Source organism: Ascidia mentula, chromosome 1, assembly GCF_947561715.1.
Source record: "Ascidia mentula chromosome 1, kaAscMent1.1, whole genome shotgun sequence".
NCBI lineage: Eukaryota > Metazoa > Chordata > Ascidiacea > Phlebobranchia > Ascidiidae > Ascidia > Ascidia mentula.
This window is the reverse complement of record NC_138566.1, coordinates 10,939,562-10,965,051: the sequence shown is the minus strand read 5'-3', so window position 1 is coordinate 10,965,051 and position 25,490 is coordinate 10,939,562. Positions and strand designations below refer to the sequence as shown.

At 40.7% G+C, this 25,490-nt stretch overlaps 3 protein-coding genes across 3 annotated transcripts; 2 read left to right on the top strand and 1 right to left on the bottom strand.

Moving 5' to 3' along the window:
- Positions 1-3,844: 3,844 nt before the first annotated feature.
- Positions 3,845-25,490, bottom strand: LOC145887785 (synapsin-2-like). Its single transcript, XM_082979003.1, has 10 exons — positions 25,209-25,490; positions 25,020-25,137; positions 24,898-24,955; positions 24,236-24,327; positions 23,656-23,812; positions 22,135-22,224; positions 7,186-7,391; positions 5,695-5,872; positions 4,808-4,953; positions 3,845-4,703 (listed from the first exon to the last, which is right to left on the bottom strand). The coding sequence occupies exons 1-10, from the start codon at positions 25,438-25,440 to the stop codon at positions 4,430-4,432; spliced, it is 1,551 nt and encodes a 516-aa protein (XP_082835129.1). The 5' UTR covers positions 25,441-25,490; the 3' UTR covers positions 3,845-4,429.
- Positions 8,774-11,873, top strand: LOC145887786 (uncharacterized). Its single transcript, XM_082979005.1, has 7 exons — positions 8,774-9,735; positions 9,897-10,423; positions 10,501-10,624; positions 10,725-10,795; positions 10,917-11,022; positions 11,092-11,264; positions 11,458-11,873. The coding sequence occupies exons 1-7, from the start codon at positions 9,621-9,623 to the stop codon at positions 11,620-11,622; spliced, it is 1,281 nt and encodes a 426-aa protein (XP_082835131.1). The 5' UTR covers positions 8,774-9,620; the 3' UTR covers positions 11,623-11,873.
- LOC145887787 (metalloproteinase inhibitor 3-like) lies at positions 16,543-20,676 on the top strand. Its single transcript, XM_082979006.1, has 6 exons — positions 16,543-16,776; positions 17,506-17,658; positions 18,304-18,425; positions 18,851-18,968; positions 19,340-19,512; positions 19,620-20,676. Exons 1-6 carry the CDS (start codon positions 16,644-16,646, stop codon positions 19,812-19,814), a joined length of 894 nt encoding a protein of 297 aa, XP_082835132.1. The 5' UTR covers positions 16,543-16,643; the 3' UTR covers positions 19,815-20,676.

Genomic DNA, 25,490 nt, shown 5'->3' with positions numbered 1-25,490 from the left:
GGCAATTATGTGCCCGCTTTTGTGTTTGTAACAGAAATGGGTTGACAATCAATGCCTTATTCCAAAATCGCCATACACTGGAATATACAAGTAATACAAATTACAGCGGTGTTCTGAGTAAGATGTGGCAAAATAAACAAAAGGGTTTACATTCAGAAAAGTAAAACGGTGCTTAGAATTTTCAGAACCTAATGTACTCAGTGTGTCAATCACTACACTTTCTTTGTTGAGTATTTAGATGATATTTTAGTTGCCTGCCCACTAAAAGCATTTATTAGGAAATTATTCTTTAGGCTACATGAACAAACCTCAGAAATGAGAGTTAACCGAATGGACATGTTGACAAACCACTACTCGGGAAGGCCCAGACAATTTAAAAATTTTATCGACAAGCACGCTTAAGACGCTGTACTCCAACTTGTGTTACTGCTTTTGGCTGCGTGGTGTCCTTTTTTTTCTTTCTCGTGTATTGCCGACATTTGCTTATGGCACCTTTAATAAAGTCTCTTAACGGCCTAAGATAAAACTGTTAAGAAACTGCTATCGATATTCTGGTTATATCATATCTGGCCTCTATTACTTCGGATTAGTCTTCTTTTTTCAGATACCCGAAGTTCTCGGTAAGCAAGTACAACATATGAAAAAACTTCAACCATCAGATTTCTAAAGATTGTCAAATCACCCCTACTTGTTTCTTAATTTAAACCATATGCACCAAAATCTAATTGGAATGCCATATTCCGTTTTGTATTTATAGACTATGTGCACTTGGCTACGTGACCTGCATGAAAAGACAAGTTTTCTGCCGAGTCAACAGACAACATAGTTTGACATGCGGTAAACTACAAGGAAAAGGTACGCTTCATACAGTAACGCCTGAGTGCACATTTTACAACCTCACACAGTTATTTGTGCGTAACCCCGACGTTGTTTGCTTTTGAAGTGAATCATAAAAAAGAAATTCCACAATAAACTGAATGCGGGTTCAGCCCAAATGCAATGTTTCTCCCGTTGACATGCTCTGTGGTCGTTTACGTCAATCAAACTGTCACGAAATTTGCATTAAAATGTGCTTCAATTGTTTTTGAATGGTTGCCTTTTTACAGTTGCATCACACAAAATGAACTTGCACTCGTATATAAAATGCGCGAGGTGAAGAGTGTTTTGGTTTAAAGCAAATGTTTGTTTCAAAGTTCGGACAAAACGTTAAATATCGTATTATTTGATTATTTACCAGGCTTGCGAGTTTCTGATCACATTTGCTGCCCAATGGTTTCTTTTGTGTGTGTTGGCAGCAATACATTTGTACGAACAAATAACTCGAACATTTCATGTAAAAAATTACTGAGACACAAACACAATTTGGAATTACACAGAAAAACCTGTGAGTGTAATTTGAAAATCATTGCTCAAATAACTTTAAACAACGCCAGCGGAAACGTATCGATATTTATCATACATTTCTCAGTTTGTGCATGTAGCCAGGTGAGCACGTACGGGTTAAGAGACTTGCAAGTTTTCAGCTTGTGTGTTGAACCACAAACGTGTAACGTTGCTGCAGGAAACCGCATATACACGATGAATATTTTGCAAAGTGTGGTTAACTATTTTCATGCTAACAAGGTAGCTCTTAAGTTTAGGCTTTAAATTTTATTATTATGCCTGCTTAAATTTTTTGTGAATATTATGTTTTAGCTGTTTTAAAACTTTTCAAATACACTGTAATAAGCTAAACAATTAGGTGATATTGTATGAAAAAGTAGATGAGGGGTGTCCGCCCTATTTACCTTTCAGATGAAGAACAAATAAAGTTAACTTTCGTGGTATTTCTTTTACTTTGTGTTATTTCTGTTGTGAATTATATTAATACAAAGCAGCGCAACTTGAAATTGTGACGTCATCATCGCAAAGCAAACATTGTTATATTTACGCCATGTAATAAATGATGAAAGGTTTTATTGCCATTATAACAAAATCTATGCCTGGAATGTAATGTTTCGCTATTGCTGCGAGTAGTTGGCTACGTGACCTAGAAGCAATGGCACTTTGTGCACAGTTAGCAACGATCGGTAAAGCACAAGCTGCATTCACAACCTTAACGCGCCGGTGAGCAAGGAGTTTGGCGCTATTTCAAGGTTGAAGTTAATATTTTTGAATGTAGAGCACCCTGAAGCAATATATATAGTGCGTGGTAATTGAAAATGAACATTTCCAACCAAAGTTACCGATGATCATTATTTGCAATTGAAATTTACTTCAATCTTTGACTAAAATACCTTTGAACGCATGCATTCGGTCAACAATAAATGCCAACATGTATAGTTTTTGCGGGACTGCGTTTACTTTGCCATTTCATAAATCATCCAACGTTGGAGAAGGCATCCACCAATTGCTTTCCGACGACAGCAAAATCCTCTTGTGAACATTCCTCGTTTTGCAATCCACAAGTTTCAAAATCAATGATTGGACTATTGACACCTGTCATGGCAATTTCGCGCTGACAGTTGTATGTTTTAAATGAAAAAAAATTGTGTCGTTTTCTTTGCGACGTGACAATAACCTAACTCCCTTTCATCGAATTTTAGCCTTTTTATTGACAAGGTACTCTGCTGCAACTTATTTTGTAAAACCACATTTATTTACTATAGCTTAAATCGTTACACACATGTTAGAGCGTTTTCACTAACAAAAATTACATTAACAAAAGTTTAACATCATGATTTTGAAACAGAGTTACTTTTTCAACTTGGCCCAAACTAACACAACTCAATCATAAAGTGCATCTAAAACTCCATTTAATTCCAGGTCGATCACTACGGGTTTTTATGCATATTTACAGGTAAGAAAAATGTGATAAACTGAGCACGTGCTTACATTACGAATAATCTAGAATCAGAATGCCAAGTCAGCAAGGGTGATCAAAGCAAGAAAAAGGGGATCGAGTCTTCAAGCACGCGACGTTCGTTTCAAAAATGCGAGTAAAGATGCGAAAAAGAAAACTATAGTAAAGCTGTAATTCGATTCAAAGTCAAAAGTCTCGAGCAGGATACCACCGTCTAGACAAAACTATAACATTTCCAAGACAATCTTGCGCCTCTCACGCAATCACGTACAGTTCATTGACTATGTGAAATTTATTACGTATGTCATTACGTAACAATGTACAGCCCCATTCGTTATACTTTGTGCAAATCATGCTTTGTGGCCTTTTACGTCAATCAAACTAAAAAACTTGCGTATAAGCTGCAGACAGATGGTCACTGTTTCAACTTAAAAGGTCTCATCAGTGCAGCTGGTGTGCTTCAGACGACTTCCACTTTGTGGTGACAATAGTGCCGTCAGGCCCTGTGTCACAATAATCATAATTATCATATAAAACTTGCGTTTACAAGGTGTTTGAATTGTATATAGCATCTACTTCCTCCATACTTTTTACAGCTGCGTCAAAGTCAGATTTCACAACCGAAATGCTCGAAGTGAAGTTTCATGTTTGTCATTGACCGACATTGCCAGTTAACAATTGTTTCTTACTTTACCCAGTAAAGTGTAACGAAGACTATCAGGAATGATACCAAATTTCCAGGTGATCAGAAAAAGTGTTATTTGCAAACGCGTTCCCCAAAATATTATTTCTTTTTTTATGTTGTTTGCAAACACGTGTTACATCCAAGACGAACGAGGCTGGCAAATGTTTTTTTTTAATTCACAAACACCTTTGTTTCCACGTTATTAGTCCATCTGTGCATTACTGTGATAACATGAGCAAAGGATAAGCTCGAAACACGACATTTAAAACATTTACAATATTTTACTCTGTTACGAAAATAACAATCACGAAGTGGAAACGAATGGGAACGGGCATTTGGTCACAGAACCACAATAATATTTAACAGCATATATACAATTGCAGCGCAGATAACAAAATTATGTAAATATAAACAGAATATAAATACGAAAGCTACAAGTATATAAACACGTAAGTTACATGTCAACAGTTAAACGAAACGCTCACACAGCTTCTATCAACAGTTGATTATTACGAAAATGGTTACAGCTCGTGTTACAAGTTCACAAAAATTAAATCACAGTTTCCAACTTTGTAAAGAAAAAAACAGCGAAAAATAAAAGTAACATCACCATGCATCTTTCATTCAAAAGCTTATGTACAAAACACCAGCGTAACACCGAACGTTTTTTACGTGATTTCTTTTTATGTCGTTTTAAAAAGTGCCTAATAAAGAAATACACATAATTACAAACTACAGTTACAGCAGCAAAAGTAGATAATTGCGTAACAAAATCAAGTAATCTTCCATGTACATGCATACCTGAACATGGGGCCACAATAATTCAAAAGTTTTATCACTCCGTTGAATTTCGGACGCCAGTGCATATGTTTCAACAATAAGCTGATTAAATGTAGTTCCATTTAATCTGAAAACAAGCTTGCGAATGATTGGCGCAAACTCCTGATCTTTTCTGCTTTGTTTTCCTCGTCCTCGCTGATTGTTCCGGATCTCGATCGCCGACGCTCTCTGGGTCCACCAGGGGATGGTGGTTCGCTAGTGCTCATATCCCGCTTGGTGGCGGTAGGGGACGGTGGTTCCGAGCCTTGGGTGCTCGCCGTTGCCGAAGGTGGACAAGAAGGAGGAGCAGAAGAAGCGACCGGTGGCTTGCTGTTCAATGAAGCCCTCTGACTCATTCTATCATAGACAATGTTGCATCATTACATTAAACTTATTCAGACAAACACCTTCACTGTGGTAAAAGATACTCAAAATTGTACACAAAATTCAAATTCTCTTGCCTCATTTGTGCGGAAGGCCTTGCATATGTTTGGCTGCTGTCATGTGGACGAATACAAGCAGTCATCCTCTGTACCACGAGATCACAAATCAACTTTCTGTCTTCCTCTTGTCGTTCACCCAACAACGGCATACTACAATCGTTCACCTGATCGCAAATCAAAAGCAAATACATAAAAATTAATGCAGTAAAACGTGCAGCAGTGTGCTCACAAACTCTTGATGCGGTGATGGTACCAACGACATTAAAGTGCGATTGTGGTTTTCACTCAAACCGCACAGCTTTTGTACAAACTTATTTGTTTGCACATCTGTAAATTATGGAGAAACAGTTTTCCTCGGCCTTTTAAATTGACAATAATTGAATAAAGTGTGAGTGTCACAAGCAAATCTTTTCTAAGGAAACACGCGGTCCCCTTTGCCACGTGTTTACGTCTGCAACAAAGTGCTGAGGTAATGGAAGTGCTCAGCTGCGCTCGAAGTTTCCGCTTTTGCGCCCGATACGAAAGAACTAAAGTGTGATTTCCTCGTTCCTCATGACGCAGGCCAACAAATATGACGTCGTGATTGTTGTAATAGCAAAGGTGTGACTTAGAGTGAATCACGAAAACCGCAAACTTATTATTTGGTGTTTTGCTTGAAACAGAGACCACTGACACTCATGCATTTGCAATGTGAAGAATTTCAATCACGATATTTTATTTTTTGACCATTTGTTTACAAACGAAACATCATTTGTTAAACACGGTTATGCTTTTTTCGGAATTTTGTTACTCCAAGTACATACAATGTATTGCTTAGATGTACTTAAAAGAGCGCAAAATAGTTCCCACCTTGTTACGCAACCAGAAACGTGGCATTGGCTTGAAGTAATTTGAGACTTACAAACCTCTAATATGTAATCTTTTCCATCGGTGCCGTGCACAGCGTTGACTGTGACAATATCCAAACCGCCGAACATCTCACTGCAAGCATCGACCCACAACTTATGTCGTTCCGTCAACGCAATCTCCTCCAACATTGCTGACCCTGTGTTGGCTTTCCAGTTCTTCGAAATCGATGTTCGTCTGCAGTTATTATAATAGAAATGTTAGCCAATACTCGCATGCCTTATCTACATAAATTGCGACTGAATGTCACATGTTCTATTTAAAGAAGTGTGTCATGTGATCCTTACATTTTACAGGATAAGGCACTGGTTGGGACAATATAATCGTTACATACAATTCGGTGTGTATCACAATACAATTGCATGTGGCAGTAAATCTTATTGGTTATGATTGAAGGAATAAAGCCATTCGATAATCATGGTACTCTATCAAAGACCTTGCATTGTTAATTGGTAATTTACAATACTGGAAAAAAAACATTGTACAAACGAATAAAACAATTACAAAATATCCATTAAGCAATAATATGGCAAAAATATGAAAATCAAACGTTTACTAACTCGTTATGTCTCGCATAAAAATGTTCCATGTTTTTAGTTTTTTAGAAGAGCAATGAAATGTCACCAGTTGATGTACATCGCATTAATGTATGTGAACTTTTTAACGGACCCTATCAAAGTATCAAATAGTAAGCCGATCTCGTAGCAGATAAAACTCTTGCCACAAGAATCCTATGATGAAGTAACCTATGTTTGTCTTCTCGAATCAATATGTCAAACCAAGTTTGAAACAATTTTGTGCGCTTTATTTTGATGAGATTTTAAACAGTTTCGATTTTCCGTCCCGCTGTCGTGGACTTTATTGCAACATGACAATACTGACAGCTTAAATCGAATTATGCAAAGTATTAGCGGTCTTTGGTCAACATAACATCTTGCTTCTTGACACGCCTGGCAATTTCACGTAGTAGACGTTGAAATCGTGGAATGAGACAATCATATTTAAAGCAATGATGTCGTTGCAGTTACTTTTTCGGACTTAATTAAATTGCTGTGTCGATATTTTGCTTGGAAACGATGACGCAAAATTTCCGCGTAATCTTTGCATTGATTCAGTTTAGATTTTAAAATTCCAGTTCTTTGAAACAAAATATTTCGATCTTTGAATTGCCCGAAATACGGACTGTCCTTTGGTGATTGTATATGCAACAGGTTTATATGGTATTTAACATTCGTCGTAGCCCTACACCAGCAACTGTACTTTGCATTGAAAGGCGCCGCGCAAAAAAACGTGACCACCATTCGACGATTACGTCATCAGCAATCAGTATCATGTGGGAAAGAAAACAATGCACTATTTTACTCATTTGACGTATTTCGGACTCGCGGGAAAGTTTCACTGTCTTTGTTGCTATTTCCAAAGTTGGAAAGCAGTCATGGTTTGAGAAATCACTCTGTTAGCAATGCACGCTTTGTAGATGCCGCGCTTACATGTAAGCTTTGTAGTTGCCGCCGATCTTCTGCACCCGGATGTCGTACTTGGCGTCGATGAACTTCTCCGCCACCACGTAGGCGCTGGTTAGGGCGGCTACGCTTACCACGTCTTGAAACTCGTAGTGGTTTTCGACTTTAAACTTGGCCATGCCGCGGTGTGCGTGCCCGATCTTCAGCACAACAGGAAAATGCGACGACGTAAGCTAAACACAAATACATTTTGGTTAACAAGTATGTATTTACGAGCCAATGATTGTTTCAACGAAGTTTAATTACGGTCATACCTGGACATGAATATATATATATGTGTGTTTAGTTTTACCACATGCAACGAGCATTGAGATGATTTAATTGCGAAAAACATTTTATAATCATCTTGCGCACAAAAACCACGATGGATTTATTTCGCCGCAAAATCATTTCATTTGTTCTTATGATACGGGTAAAACGTATTAGCAACCAATACGATCGTTTGTGTGGCGACAGGTAGTTGAAGAGTAAGTGGCAATTTGCCCCTAAAACACTGTGATCTATACCAGGAAACTCGTTTCTCAACATCCGTAAGAACGCAACTTGCCCATCATCAGCGACAGATTTCCGTTGTCCAACACACGTCTAAACTATGAAAAAAAGGTGGGGTTGTGGGAAGCAAGCTTGTGTTTTTCGAACGTATTTGGTCGGGAAAGACGAACCCAAAGCAGAACATGAAAAACAATCTCAACGCCAAAACATTTATTGCTGGTAGCCGCTATAGCCTGGGGTATTTTTTATTGCAAACCGAGACAGCTGATACACAAATTGCCGTCAGCAATACAAGTTGGGGTGAGCACGGAGATAAAACACATAACGACCCGCCGTAACCCTGTGCATAATGTTGCTATACTATTGCGTGAGAGAAACGTGATTTGTCAAGAAATAGCGTCCGTACATGACAGGTCCCAGCAGTTGCTTCTGATGAGACAACATAAGGCGATGGGAATAGCAACACTTGCGAAAAACTTTTGCTTTGTCGATATCGTGCTTTCTTTCGAAGGGAACACTGCCATGCAGACTTAATTCTGAGTTTAATTCAAGATTTAAAAATCTACTTTGTAAATTTTACTCCAAGCCTCACATTCCGCGTGACGTCAATTGCGAGACAAGCACTAGAATTTGTTGAAAATATGGAAAGAAAACAGGATAAAAAACGAGACTCAGAAATCAGATCAGACAGTGGAAGTCTGGTGAATGCCAAGTTCCGACGGGAGTGCGGCAACTTCATCGATGGGAACAGACAAATACGACATGCAAGACTTCCGCCCGATGTGTGAACCATCTTCCACAGAAGGGTATTTCCGCAGGCTAGTCCAATTTATCATATCACCAACGTCTTGTGATCATAACATTGCTGTACAGCCGTAAAAGGGGGCCGTAAACATTGTCCATCCGCACGTCGCGTCTACTTTCTCATTAAGGGCGATGCGTCACACGGTGTGCTGGATCGCAAACGGTCGGATCCGCCATTCTCCTGCATGGTCTGCCATTTGGTCTTGTTGCGCCTTTATATGAAGAGTCAATCGAGGCACGAATGGGCACACGCTCGGTGCAGGGGGAAGTGCGCCCGTACATCGGTTTGATTCAATGCAGCTCACGTGCCGAGTTATATGCGTAGCGCCTTCCTTTGCTTATGGGCTTGATTCGCAAAGGCTGTTAATGAAAGGAAGGAAAAGTTTGGGTTTATAAGACGGCGTCGGTGTGTGTAAAGTTGAGAGTTCCGGCGTTACAAACCTCGCCGTGCTTGGTGTTAGTGTCTAAATCTAATAGTATTGAGATGAAGTTTGTTTTAACGCATGTGGGTCGTGCCGAGAATCCCAAACAGAAAATCCAAATGGACGTTTAACATTCGATAAACAACCATCGCTGAAGGGAATTTAAAGTACTGCAGGAATGCGTGCCATAAACAATCCCCCATTAAGGCGCTTATAGTGAAGCACGACACGAATGAATGGGAGTTGATTGGCATTTAATTGCGAGTGAAGTACTTGTATCCATCTCGTCGGTCGAACCCAAGACAGAAGCTGCATTCTGCTACAGGCGATCAGTTGTTTGCCGACCACGTGAAGCGTGACTTGGTCTTCGCTCGACCATTTCGCACTTACTTTAGCTGAAGGTTAAAGGTTTTAAGTCAACTTCTTGCTGCATTGGTTGGCCTGGCTTGAAAGGTTAAGCCATTACTATCTGCACCCGGACAGGACTTTAAAAGGGTTGGTTAGTTTTCTGCTGGTAACATAAAGGAAACAACAGCAAAGCTCAATTAAAGATGGCGTAGTTCTGTTTCTTGTTATAACTGGTTACAGCCATGACAAGCAATACTAACAAGTAAAGGTTTTTTTTGTTTATTGCAGGTATTGTTAGTTAATGTTTGGTTAAACTGGTAGACAAACGCCATCGAAATGAACAGGGGGCTTCTAGTTTCACTTGTTGTTGTTCTGACATCAGCACTTGGTACCGACGCGTGCACCTGCATGCCGGAACACCCGCAAGTACTCTACTGCAGAGCGGATTTCGGTAAGTGGCAAACGGCAGTAAAATGTTACTCGCAGACAATCTAGTTCTCTCCTCCGTGACAAGTTATATAGTATGCCAAAGAAGGCTTTGTATGAAGCAACAGTTTTTCAGAAACAATAACCGTTTAAATATTATTTTGCTTTTCTTTTCTATGTTGACAGCTATAAAGGCGTACATTCGTGAAAAACACGACGTCTACCTGAGCTCCGACGGAAGCGTCGAGATCATCGAAAAAATTAATCACAGACGCAAAAGCGACTCACAAGAGGGCGTGAGAGAGTCACCAGACGAAGTCCAGCCCGCTCCAGTCATAGATGGGGAAGCATCTGAAAGCCTGTCTCCTGATGAAACCCCAGAAGAAAGCCCAATTCTTGGAGAACCGATCATCGTTAATGAGGTGGGTCCTGATCGGGATGCAACACCAGTGGATGCGGTTTTGAACGGAGAAGTAGTTGAAGTCCAACCACCGGACCTCCAGGAGCCGGAAGAAGCCTCTCCAGGATCAGGAAAGGAGATTACCGGTCACGTCATCCAGGTCTCTTCGAAGGCGGGAGCTGCATCGAAGATTAATGGAGGAGAAGAGAAATTGGTTCACCCACCAGTGCAAGAAGCAGCTGCGTACAGAGCGATTGAATATGCCTATATGGGTCCGCAGGGGGCGATGCCGGGATACAGCGAACACTTCGCCGTGAGTTGATGAGAAAATCATGTTAACTTTCATCTGCGTATACTTGCTTCAAATTAAATCCAATTATTTAATGTTAGGGACTTTCGAGAGACGGACCTCTTGGTTTCAGAGATCACGGCCCTCCATCATACTCGTTCGCAGCCAGGAAGATCAGCGGAAGGCATCGCAGAGGCGTAATCTTTCCAGGAGATACATCGCCAGGTAAAATGTGACATGTAACTTTATTGTAAAATAACTATAATATTTTAATTGTGTTAAAAATCAGTGATCTTTTTTAAACCAACATGTTTTGGGTTTCTAGGGGCTCATCGTCCAAGTGGTGTAACAGGAAGGGGAACAAAAATGACGCGTTACACAGTTCAAGTAACTCGGGTGAGTTTTAGTAAAGTTTTGATTTCGCTTTAGTATTTTGTTATTGTTGATACAAACTTGGAAAAAAGACCGCATCAATTTTCTCAACACAAGCTGCATTTTTAACTTTTATATCTTTTAGGTTTTGAAAGGCAGTGTATCGAACGGAACGGCCTACGTGTTCACTCCTCCGAATAGTCCTCTATGTCGAATGCGCTTGCATCTTAAAACGCGATACCTTCTTCTTGGTAAGTACAAATATATTTTGTTTCCGAAACATCGAATAACACTAATTTGAATCGTATTTATCACATCAGGGGAAATAAGAGATTCCCGCCTCCACATCAATCACTGCGATTACAAACTCGACCTCGGAAAACTACAACACGAAGAAGCGCGCCACCTTGTTGCCAACATGAAGTACAGATTCAAAAGAGGATGTGGAAATTGTACGATCAACGTATGTAGATCGAGGGATTGCTCAGCCGAGGTGGGCTCATTTGATATTGTAACATTCCAATATGACCCAACTTAAAAACATCCTGATTGTTAAAGTTAAAATTCATTTCTATATGACGGGAGTGCTTAAGGCGAAAAACACGACAATACATGGCAAAATTGCTGCCAACAGAATTTATATATAGCGACTGTTGTAACCAAAGTGCTTTTAATTAATTTCGCAGCTCGCCAGACCAAAGGAATGTTTATGGCGCAACATTTTTACGGCGATGTCACCCAAGGCAAGTCAGTTCGCTTGCATTCGCTTGAAAAACAAGAAATGCGGCTGGTTCAACGCTCTCAACAAGGGAATGCTTCCGGAAGACCTGGATATCGTCGCAGAACCTTAAAACCGACGGCATGAATTGTCTGTTGTAAATACGAGTTCAATGATGCTGCGAGTTTTTACTGTAATACAACATTAAGAGCCTGGCATTGTTTTCCGATATTTTACGTCGGTTTGCGTTGAAATCGCGATAAATTTGGTGCGGATTTTGTGACCTTGGGTATTGAGTTTAAATTTTGAAAAGTGTGACGTCATTTATGTTCGTGTTGTGATGTCGGTTCGTCACATTCCCAATAAACATACACAAAGCTAAAACCTTTGAGAAAAGCAGCAGCAACAGACCATAGAAAAGCACGTTCTCTTTTCGTTATCTTCATTTCGACGACTCCTATATCTCTCATACTGCGTCACATACATAACGCCAGCCATTGTTTATTGTATGCCAATGTTGGCACAAACACTTGTGTGTTCGCCAAGAGAAGTGCATAACAAAAGAATGGTGTTTGCGAGCTCGATAACAAGACTTACATAATTTACTAACACACAAAACATAAAGCGAACTTCCTGACGCACAAGATGATGCAAACAAGTCGTTTGCGGTCGCCGGCATATTGTAACGAGCAGCTGACAAACAAACTTTCTATTTAGTTGAAATTAAAAAGACTGTGTGCAGTGCATTGAATCGTTGCGGTTTAACGGTGCCACATAGTGGACATTACGTAGCCGCGACCCTTTTTACCTTCCGGTTGTTCCAAACAACCACGTCAGCCACGACGTCATACTCCACGAACGGGTAAATGACGTCGAACATGTTAAGGATTCGGTGAATGAACAAAGTGCTGAGTTTGTTGACCCGTATCGTTGACAACATTAGAGATTGATGTTCTGGCTTCGGTGTTTCGACAAAGTGAGGTGATAAAGGCGATTGATGGTATGGGTTTAGCCCCAAAACGACAACACGCGCTTAAGGCATCTCCTTCGCTACGTCAAACCGATTGGTCTTAGGGTTATCGCCCTCCATTGAAAACACGTTAGTGCTTTATCACATGTTCCAACTGTCGCTTCGGATCCTCGCTTTGTAAAGATTCGCAATCGAATCAAGATTTTCATCGCAAAAAGTCTTCGATCAAGGACGATATAATCGCTTTGAAAAAGATGTGTTGTGATGACGCCAGTGGCTTCGTTTGAAAAATAAAAATTCCATGTTGCAGAAACTATCAGACAATGACGAGGAAAGAAATAACGATCAACTTGTAAATGTTCGTCTTAATCTAAATAGCCGCCTGTCCCAAGTTATAGGAAAATTCTCCCCAGTCTTAACATTTGCTAACAACTAATTGACGTCAGGGTTAAAAGGTAAAATGCAACACGCACCTGGGCGCTGCTCGTCCGCGCCCATAGAGTTATGTATGTGTGAGATAAGAGGAATTTACATACAACCACATGAACAGGAAAATTAAAAGGGCGTTTGTTACAATTTCAAACGTAATGTAACAAACCTTTTAATAAATGTAACAACAGAATCCAAAGACGTAACTACATCACATCGCTCGTGTTTTTGTGTTCGTGGGTTTTGTGAAAAAATGCTGCACGAAACCGAGTTCGCCCGAAGATAGCGAGTGACCATATTTGGCAAGTGATGTTGCGATTGTGCGCCCATAATTCCGGCGATGCGTTCGTGAAACCGTTATTTTTGTAAATTGAATATTGCCATTATGACGATTAACACAAATCAAAAGGAATTTTCCATCCATAACAGCTTTTTCATCTGATATATATGAGGAAACATTCAATATTTGTGGAAAAGTTTTCGAAGGAATTAAACACAATTCACACAGAATTGTTATATACAAACAAACATCGGGGACATAATTGGGTTTTCATCAATATGAAAAATGAGGTTTTAATAATACATAAAGTTCACATGTCTCATCGCCCTCCAAGGTGAGACCACCTCTAAGAAACGATCAGACCGGTCTAAATTCGTCAATTGCGTTTCCATTGTAATCGTGCGTTGACGTCAGACGCATTAACGATCATTGTGACGTAAAGCCTCCGGGGACGGGGCTTCCTCATTTTGTGCGAATTTTCGCAACAACTCGACAAAAACCGTGAGTGACGTATTTCCTTCGGTTTTGGAGCTTGGGATTGACGTTAGCGTATGAATGCGTATACATAACCACGTTGCGCCGATGCTCATATTGGTATATCAATAGACCCCAATGATATCCAGTGCGTAACTACGCCATATTCCCCAACGCCAATACATCGTGTGGTTAAAGTGACGCAATTGCAAGAATTTATAACTTGTGTATTTAGTATGACGCAACGCCCAAGTACTTTGCGCAACATATACTGGCGTAAATCAAAGAAACTAATATGACCCTGACCCCTACAAATTAAGAGTGTATCGTGTAGGTTATTACCAGAGTAATGGTGCTGGTATTTTTTGCATGGACATCCAAAAACAAGCATGTTTTCATATAATTATGACCCCCGTCAAATATTAAAACGTTTCCTGCTAGACAACGTTTGCTAAAAAAACAGCAGGTTTCAGCGATACGGCAATTTGCCAAAATTGATTATTAATTTGTTTTAATTATGTGGGAATGCCTTCACCGAGATTATCGTGATTCAAACAATTCAGTGCAAAATTTACGTCGAAACTCAATATTTTGTAATACAATTTCCAAAGCAAACAGTAATATGGGAATGGAAATATTACACCACCACCCGTTCCATGCGGTGCGGTTGGAAATCATTGCGGGGGAGTAGGATTTGTAACGAATAGAATGTTGCTGTTAACCATTCACATACTAACTGTAGAGACGACGGAAGCGGGAACGACTACTACGTCGCGACAGTTCCTTAATCGCAGCGTGCGTCGGAGAATTTAGCCTTGGAATGCCAGACTGGGAAAACAGAGCGTCACCGCCCGCTTTCGATTCCCACGTGTAGTGGTCGCGTAATATACATTGGCGCAGTGCAACATGGCGTTTCTCTTTGCAACCGATATCTGGGAATATCTGGTATTGCTGTGAAGGTTACATGATTCTAACAGTTTTGATGCGGTTAGAATGACCATATTCGGACTTAAATCTTGAAGGCAAAATAACGCGGGCTTGGGATATGCGTGGTATGCGCTTTTATCATCAACACTTTGAAAGAAATTCCCAGGGATTAGGCGGTCCTTTGCCAACCAAACATGTTTGTTATGTGTAAGTTGTGCCAACACTAACGTATGTTCGACGAAACACATCAAAAGATGAATTTGTTTCAGATCCAAAAAATCGCACACCCACATTTTTAGACGAATTTGTAATCAACGCGGCACAAGAAACGTCTGTGGCGATGCGAGTTATGAGGATGGGTCGTGGTGGTGACTGTAGTTAAGCACTATACGATGCGCAAAAGATAAGAGTGATTTGCTCGCTGCACCCTAAGGAGAAAAAATGTCGAACAAGGGTAAATCTGGGCGTGAAGCGGCATCTGCGTAACGGCCCAAGATAGGTGCTGTTGTGCAGATTACCTGCGGTCACGTCGAGGTGTTTTGCACAAGTGGTTGGCACTTGAAAAGCTGCCGAACGCCAGTGACCATATTTGTCCCGCTGATAAAATTGTACGCACTGTAATCGTGTACGTGACAAAGCGGCGAGTGATTCTGAGTTCAAGTGCTCGCACATGTTGTTGTTGGCTTTGTGCTGTCATCCCACTTCTCACCTTTCTACACGAGGCTACGATTTTTACCAATTTACTATAAATTTTACTATATGGGAGAAAGCGCAGTAATCCTTTGAGGCGCCGTCGGTCGAAAAGTTACTGTGTTAACGTTGATGTAAGACACTTACTACAGCTTAGTCATAATGCGGAAGTCTACATCTAGGTGAATCTGAATGCATAGAAATGGTGAATGTCATGTCGAAACTCGACTCATTCTGGTATCACAACCAGTGGTAATTTAACACGCAGTCACGTGTCATCGCTATGGGTGACTTCCCCGAAACTTCCAATGTTTGCAATTTGCAAGATTTGTGTTTAAGATTGAAATTGATGGCCTGCGGTTTTACGATTTCATGACTGAATGACAAAACAAATTCTGTATTGGACGTGGCGTTGTGGGTGTTACGTAAATGTGTTACTCGCGCTTGCTCTTATTCCAAAGAGGTAAACGAATTACTTTTCCCAGCATGATAAACCCACTGCCAATTTTCTGTAAGTTGAAATAGGTCGTGTTCTGGGGCCCTGCCTGCGGGAAGATATTGGGGCTGTGATTGATCAGGGACACAAACACGTTTTCAAGGAGAAAAGCACACAGCGCCGCTGGTGGTCATTGTTGCTTCGGCCAAAATAAACTGCAAAACAAAATCTATTGTCGATGACCTTCAGAGCAAAGGTGTGATCGCTTCTCCATTAGGATTATATTGCAAAGATATGGGATAGTAACATGACATCATAGTGACGTGGAGAGGAAGGGTGGGAAAGATGGTAATGGGTTGTCGATCCATTTCACCGCTTTCTTCATGTGTTGAACTTTAGAGCTATGAATGTTGCGCAATTTCGAATCTATAAGTCCGACGTTTATTTAAACAAACTTTATTTTGCTGATTTTTTTTACGTGCATTACAGAGTACCACACTTCATATTTGATAGATGTCGCGACTATAGTTTTGTGTGCGGCAATCCTATGATAGAATTGAACGCTGGGGGAAATTTTATGTAAACATTGAAATTCCTGGTCGGCAGATCATCTCCTTTACTATCAACAATTCCAAATAATACAGTTTAATTTATTTTGACATTGCAGGTGCGGCGCACCGCGGGCATTCCTACGTCATCGCCATTTGTACAAGGTAATTGACGTCATTTAGCCGAAAAATCGTCAGAGAGAGAGCATCCCTTTTTTTCCGAAAGCCGCTCTCTCTCTCTTGTGGCCCGTGCTCGATGACGTATGCGACATGTTGGCCTATAAAGCAGTCGCGAAACGAAGCTTGGCCACCAGACGTTGATGAGAAGCAATTGAGAGCTAAACGTCAAATAGCAGAGAAGATATCACAAGATTATACACCAGTTTTTCCAGTTATAAACATGAGTGAAATGAGAGCAATGTTGGCTACTTTACTTCTGTGCTTCACTCTCGGAGTTGTTTTGGAGAGTGCGGCAGGTTGTATGTGCATGCCCAGTCATCCACAAGAAGAGATATGCCGCAACGACAGTTTTGGTAAGTTGGTATTTTACATTAATTATATTATGTCATAATTATGAAAAGAACAGAATATTCTCTCAACATATATAAAACGAGTGTTTTTTTGTAAATTTCTGCGCCATGATCGAAACAATTTTTAAATTTATCTACGTCGCCTCCAGTATTATCAGTACGTTGAAAACCCAATCGCATTATCAGAATATGTATTCCACATTCGGCGTCTTTCTGGAAAACGTTTAAGTGACCCACTTTCTTAGACCATCAATCCACTCAGAACGCCCCATGCGTGAGTGAGCATTCACCGAGCCGAAACCATCCGTCATAAAATTCACTTCCGCGATTCGACGATCGTCGTTAAACTTAATTTACTTGCGACGATCTCTTAATAAAACGTCGACCACCGAGGCTAACAAAATTTTCGATGGCAGCTGTTACATCAAGCAATTTAACACCAGCCTACTCGTAAACCACGCCCTCTTACAAATGTAAATAACTATCGAAACACCATCTATAGAATTGCAACACCTCCACATAAACTGCATAAGGTCGATCGATTCCATTGGCCTGGTTGCATAACATGCCGACAAAGGCAGCTAAAGCCAAACGCTGAAAATCAGTGGAACGCACTTCTGAATCCGGGGAGTTGGAATTCCCGCTTCCGTATGCTCAGACATTAATATTTTATGTTGTGCTAGCTGAATTACCTCGGCTCGCGGTTAATGCTGACATCTCTTGTCATCGCAGTGGCCCTGGTAAGAATCAAAGGCGAAATGATTGTTCGTGTGCCGTTTCCACAACAACAGCAGCAACAAGACCGCCACAAAAAATCGGCTGGAAAACCTGCCTCCATGATTCTGACCGTCAAGGGACGAGGAAAGAAGGACAAGAAAACGAAAGGTAAATCCAATGGGACCTGACGCAACAATGCCCAGCATGGAACGAATCATTACAATTTATGGGATATTTATAGGAAGTTCTGAGTTGGGTGCAGCCAACTGGCGTGTTAAGCATTCATTGAAAGAACTAAAAATCTTTGCTGTAAATGCATAGAAAATTGTACTTGAAGACAAGTTTGAACAAGTAAAGTTCGACAACGCCTTGAGATACAGACGAAAGCACGACACAAAAATGTAAATTGCGCGCCCGCAACAACAGTCTTTCCTTGACAAGCGAAAATTGGCACTATTTTCTCGCCAGTCGAGTTGTTAACTCACGAGATTACGGGTTCGGGGGGTAGCAATCTGCGGATAAAACTGCGTGATTTGTCGGTTGGCGTGAATAGAAGCTGCCCCGAGGAAGCGGAAATGCGGTCAAGATATTTTCACAATCATCTTTCGCCAAAATAACTATATTTGGTAATCCTTGATTGGGTCGAAAGCTTGGCTGTTATTTTCCACCAATTTGCTCTGTGTTTAGTATTGCTTGCTGTAGGGCCAATTGTGAGTTGAATATCGCGCGTGTCCGCGGAATTTCACGGTGGAAATCAGCGACTGTTGTCATACGGATGTAGATAGGCACTCAAGATGCGTTCTTTTTCTATAGATTCCACGAACAACGAAGACTTCGTGCCGACCGCCCAGCCTGGTGAGGTCATAATGAATGACGTTACCGGAGGCGAAGACCGCTTCAGCAGCTTGGTGCGATACAGGATAAAGGTTCACAAGGTATGCATCGTTTGAAATACTTTGAATTGGTGTGATGCCCCCTGTGAATATCCCAGCGGCGTTCCCTTAATGCATTCTTAATGTACTTCGATGCGAGAATAACTCACTACCACAGGGGTTTGGCGGCCTCATAAAGGAATTAAATAAAGCCACTGCAGGCAAGCTGGCCATCGCTGTCCAAATTTGACGCGCGCAATGCCCCGCGAGACATTTTTCATGTTGCTGTCAGAAGAAGATAATTACGCGCACAAGTTGAACGCGGTTTAAAGCATAGCATTACACAAACAGCGCTGTTTCTAAATTTACACCGTCATGTTCATTCCTGCACGGGTGTTGGCTATGGGTAGGAAAACGTACCAGATGTGCGGTTGCCTGTCCGTTGGGCGTAAAGCCGTCCTACTAACCGCTCCCTGTTGTTATCACAGGCTTACAAGGGCTTCAGCGCGAAAGGATCCAACAAACAAAAGCTGTACATCTACTCTGCCCTGGACGAGGGTCTGTGCGGCCGCCGACTCAAGACCAGAGACACCTACCTGATAATAGGTGAGAGGAACTCGCCCAGACTGTTAAATAGCGCGGAATTGGCGGCTTCGACGTCGACAGTCGCTCTTGCCTGCGCCGTAGGGTCACTTCCTAACTGGCGCGCGACAAAGAAAGATTGTTGTGTGGTTTGGAAGGACCGTATTCTCTGTTCGGTGGTAATTACCGACACATTAGCCAAGCTGGTTAACCTTTACCATCTCGTATAGAGGTGGAGTGACACGCATTTTCTCTATGCCACTCAGGACCTTATGCACACACATATGGCGTATAACCAAATTAGCGGTTAAAGTATTGACTTTTTAACGTTCAAAAATAGAGGGAATATTGTGAATGCGTGCACTGTGTCACGTAACCAATTTGTTTAACTCAAGGTTCCATTGTCGAGGGTCGACTGAGAGTGGATTTGTGCAACCACGTGATCCCGTGGATGTCTTTACCGAAAAATGAAAAGCGGAATGTGCGACGAAACATGGAACAAACATCCAAAGTATGCGACGCCGAATGCGAGGTTAACTACTGTCCGTGGAGCAACTGTAAACCCGAGGTAAGTTTGACGCGGACTGCATTGTAGCAAACATATCACCAAACCCTGATACAACAATTTCGAAACGGGAAAGTGTCTTGTATAAAAACATAAGTTTCTTTTTGCAGAGTGCGAACGAGTGTTCCTGGAACAAATCGATGGAACGGAAATACGGCGATAAAGTTCACCAAGCCAATTTTGTTTGCCTGCCCAACTCGCGCGGCCGTTGCTCCTGGCAACGATCCGCCACGAGTAAACAAACCAAACGCACCCGAAGACACAACGAAGGTCTGCGAAGGCGCCTTTCCCCGCAGTTGCCATAGAAACTACCGAAAACTCTTTTCATCCTGAAGTCGATTAACTTTGCTTCTTCAACGCGCCTTGTTCGTTAACTCACTGGTTGGGGCGACGGGGCTCGTGTGGTGTCGTTGTTAATTGTAAATACTTTTTGCTTCATCTCTTTCCTTTCTCCAATGGTAAACCCTCAAATTTTATGATTTCGCTTGCAAACAAGAGGTGTTATTTCCCGAAGGGCGAATTTGAAACAGTTCAACATTTTGTCTGCGGAATGCTCATTGGTTGATCCCTTTTGTTGTAGCCATTTTCTATATATATCCTAGTTTTTTTGCAAAGTTTATTGTGTGAATTTGTGTTACGACCAACAGCAAGTGTTCCTGAATCGCAATTTATCATATCGCTGCAAATATTACAGATTTCTTTACAAAAAAAACTAATTTTACACCAGATTAATTGGTTTGTTAAAAGATCACGCTCATTGCGACAATGAGCGGAGTGACGATAATTTGATAACCGCGGTCACGTGACTCATCACAAATTTGACCAGAGTAGGCGGGGAAAATTTTTGTAATGTCATCAATGGTGTCTGGTCTGCCGAACACGCCCACGCGAAAACAATGGATGGACGGAAAAGGTCACAGCGCAACCTCGGACGTGGCGCCATTTACTGTTAAATAATTAAATTTTTACCCCTCGACTGTCACTTACTATTTTTGGAACGCGCAGTCGCAATACCGAACGCTGTCAAACAATCAGCTTTGTTTGCTGTGCAAATATTGCTTACGTGCTTGGCGCCGGCGTTTTTACGTGGAACTGTTTTCAATAATTTTGTGTCGCGCGACGATTTCGCTCTATCTTGAAATACAAATTAAATTGCGTTGACTTCGCTTTTCTATGTGATCGATTTTCTGGGCTGGGATGTAAAGAAATTGCGAATATTTGATGAAAGTTAAATTCGATTACTTTCCCATGGGGGTCTTGTGAAGATGAACCACAGTTACCCCCCGACCACACGTGACAGCTTTTGCGTTTCTCAATGTCTTGTCGTCAAGACCAGCCTAAACCAGAAGTTCTGTTTTGCAACAACACACACACACGCCGAATGGTGCTGCAAGGATGTGATTTAACAGAGAGAGATGGCGTTATTTGAGTTGCGTTTTTGGACAATCACTCCAGCATTAAAATTAGAAACTAATTTATCAAGTAGGCCAAATGTTTTCAAAAATGTTTGTAAAGACTCATACTATTTTACTTCTATTTGCCCAAAAACCAAGGCATCGCCACTTCGGGTTTTGTTGAGTTGGATCATGACGTATTGTTCACCTATACTAAGCATGGATCCCCCAATAATATCCATACATTTCACACAAAACCGCGAAAAACTACCAATATAAAGTATGATGTATGTAGGGTTAATATACGACCATCTGAATATCATGATCGCGTCATTGGAAAATCCGCGAAATCTGCGAATAGTTTTAAAAAGAAGACAACAATTTACTTCGATAAAAACGTATTGAAGTCTATGCAGTGCTGTGCGCACAATCGGCGTGTCTGTCGAGAACTGTTTTATATTTTAGAAAATTTAAAAAAGCGCGCCGAAACCCGACCCAACAGTAGCGAATGACTAAGCGAGCGCCCACGAATACTACGAATATTCTGATCTCACAACGTGTGCGCTCGGCTGGACGTTCACCGCTATACGTTGGTTTCCTCGCGACATCTGTTTATTGGGGCGTGCGCGTGCTCTCCACTGGATCAGACGGGTTCGGAAGCTTGTTTTCGAGCTTTTCGCTCCGCAGCACCGAAAAGGTTTTACAAACAAATAACATCCCCGTGACGGCTATGTGTCGAACTCACGGATTTGGGAATGCATACTTGGACACATGCAGTGCTTTGTTATTTACGACATTTTGCTTCATCATAGCTATGGAAGTTTCATTTTTTGTGATATATAAAGAAGTATTAATTGTTATGTATAACTGGACCTTTCATTAATTATAAACAAAGCACTAGAAAAAATTTGATTAGAAAGAGACGAAATTGCTTTGTTAGATAACGGGAAGTGTTTGTATGTTTGAAACAAGGTCAGTATGTGAGTGATGTGAAGTTTATAGCTCGATATCGACATCTAGCGGTTAAATTTTAAAAATAAGGCAAACACTTCACAGATTTAAAAATTAATTTTCCTTTAGGTTTCTAAAGCAAAAAATGCGTATCACGCCTACGCAAATAGACAGCCATGCAACAGATACTTGTTTATTTCTGTTGCAGGGTCAATTTTCACGTGGTCATTCGGCGAACTGACTGGTTTTACCACAACAATTTTTAATCGAAAGAACTTACCATTTGTTTGTGTGAGGGATAATAAGTTTGTTCGACCAGAGGAAATTTTTCCCTGCCCAGACGACGCTGAATTCGAATCAACTGAGAGAACTGGAACAACAACACTCCGTTAGAGTGGTTACGCTACGATGGCTACATAAGAGACTGTCATGGTATCACGACGATATTATTCTAATCACTGTAATGGACAGGTACATACAAAGAGCTTTTTCCTTTAGAAATGCTTTGGTTAACTCTTGAGAGAACATGTAGCTGTGGTTGAGACGTAAAATATATATGCATATATATTTACAGTCATTATTTTATGCACAATTTGAATTCTGGAATAACGTAAACAAATTTATTATGCACAGAATAAATCTTAACAACACTACAAATTACAAATGCTAATCGTATATAAAATAATGTCCTTTTTTATAGTACAAAAATTAAAATCAGAAAAGGAGCTTTTGAAACATTGTGGATATAAAAGTGAAACGACAAAATCTCTACAAAAATTTTGAAAAAGGGCAATTTTTGAAAACACTGTTATGAAATAAGGACAAATCTTTGGAACAAAAGAATTTGGAAACCAACTGACTAAAAACATCTTAAACCTTCAAAGGGGAATAACTTCGAATCACCGCAGTATTTTAAAATCAACATAAGAGGTTTGTGTTCATGTTTAAAACACGGGTAACATGTTTCATATTGCAGCCGGAAATTAATCAACGATTTCCATTAAATGTCGACTTAAATAACTCAGGGGAATTCACTTCGTTAATATCCTGTCTACTAATGAGAGGACACGATCCATACTTGTAGAGGAAAATTTCACCAGTCGCATTTGAAAATCGATGACAGTGCAAATTAGTCTGGCTCCAAACTAATGTTATGGATTTTATATTAGCTACGTTTTGTGGACCATCACTGTAGTTTTGACGCATTTGTTTTGCTTCGCAATTATTCATTAGTTATGAGAAGTTTTTTCTGTGCGATAATGCAATAGTTCATCTACGCCATGTTATTTTCAGCCAATGCAAATTTGTCGAATAGCAAGCAGTTGTGTGCTCAAAATACGGGCGTCGGCATTAAATATTAAGGCTTCAAATCAATCGATAGGGCGATGGACCGATGTCAAACTTTTCGGCCTAGTGGCCATCGAACCCATGCAGACAATGAAAAAAACACAAACAGTTGTTTCATGCAATTTGTTTAATGCTCCCTATTTGAAGCTAACTTTTGGTCACCTATCCTGTAAGTATGATCACTTTTGTGTAAAAATTTTGCCACAAAACTGTGGTGATAAAAGTAAGTGCCAGAAATGTATTATTATATGGTTAGGTTTAGTGCATACTGTCAAAAAGTGCTAAAAAATGAACGACTGCCTGTGACTGTTTCTGCGCCGCTTCATTGTCTGCTTGGAATAAGCTTCCTGCGCAAGTATTAATCGATCGTTTCCAGCCCAATCAATACCCCAATTAACCGCGCCATTTCTGCAGCAATAAGTAGTGCAGTGGATTCACGACGTAGGCAACCTACCGTCCACGGTTTATCCATGAAGTTGTAAAGTGAGTGGAGAGAGTTGACAGAAGGAACCCCGCCGTATTTGAGTCCAATAATGAGATTGCGAAAATCCTCCCCCGCTACCATAGAACGCGGTGATTGGCGCACCAGCAAAAAGTCGGGTTTGAATGATCTGCGGTAAAGCAAGCAACCGTTATAAATATTTCATAAGTTCCCTTATGATTTTCACAAGGCTGCGTGGCAATAAAGGAATAACGTTTCTATACGCATCCCGGTATAAAATCTGTTAAGATCCTTCTGCTGCTTAAAAAAAAGAATGAGAACGACGTTAATTAACCAAAATCTCAATTTTCCTCACATACAGATATTAAATGTTTAGCATGTTGTGGGAATCATCAAAGGAAAGCGTGCAAGCAAAAATGCACTCGTTTGCCGTTAAGAGTTAAATCTATCTAACTTAATAAATCAGTAAAAACACAAGTAAAATTATACCGAAATCACCCACTTGTTGCCATTGTTTTTTGTGTTACATTTTTCAAACTTATTATTTTTGAAAAATTAAAGCTTTCATGGGGATAAAGTGTTCCTTACATACCTGATAACGCGGTTTCCGTTCCTCATGCAGTTGATATCCACCGTCACCCCGTCAATGCTGTTGCTCGTCAAACTTATTTCATTGAACTCAGCCTGCAAACATTTTTAGACGTTAAAGCCTTAGGTGGCAAAGATTTAGTTTTGATATGAGGAATAATCAAAATCGCTTTTGACTTTCAATGGGTGGCCGACTAGTCAGCGATCGGGATCAACAAGGAAACTGTAATAATACACGATAACCTATCACGTGACGCGAATGCTCAAATGTGAGGTTTTTTAGGTAATTCCCTAATGTATTTACCAGAACACACGATGACATTTTTGTAGAATTATCGTTGGCTGCATTAGGGCAGTATTATACTATGCGAACGTCGTTAATCGTTTCGAAAGCTGTCAAGTGCGACTTGAATACATCAAGAGGTCGATTAGAAGACATATACAAGCCTTAATGACGGATATGTTTCAACACAAGCCTTTTTCAGCTCAATAATTCATAAAACAGAGAGGACAGACGCATGTCTGTTCGCGACATGCCTTGAAGAGCAATGCTTCTGCGAGAAGGACCCATCAATTATGGACGGTTGTATTTCGACATGTAATCGATAGGCGCAATGCGGAAATAAGAACGTGCCAATGCAAATTGTGGGCAACGAGGGAAATTACCTGTTCGACACGGATGTTGTAATCGTTGTGAATCTTGCGTCCTTTGAAATACTTTGACCTGCAAAATGAAAACTTAAAACTTGCGCCATTCAAAACCCCCATATAATTGAGGCTATTCTTACCAGTCCGTGTGATGTTCATCAATAACCAAAACAGTCTTGTATCTTTCTCCGCTATCCGATTTCAGCACAGAAAGGGGATTTCCAGAAGTCAGAGATGCAAGAAATCCACTACCAACTGCTAAGGATTAAAGACCATTGTAACTATTATTTTTCATTATTTATTACTAAAGATTGATCCCTGGGCCTTACCAGAAGATTCTGTAGATTGTGATCTACCTTGATGTGGTATTTGCGGTGCAGCAGTTTGCTGCTGCTGTTGTGCCCGTTGTTGTGATTGTTGTTGCGACTGTTCGGTTGCTTGGTCGCTTTTTCTTTCTTCGGCTTCCATATCAACCATGTATCCGTTAGGGAGGTTGGAATTAAAGTTGTTGTCAGAAAACCTTCGCTTAAGAAAGTTCATAGCGGATTGCATCGACGACATTATTCAAATTAAAAACCACGTACCAATCTCAAACTATTTAATATGCTATA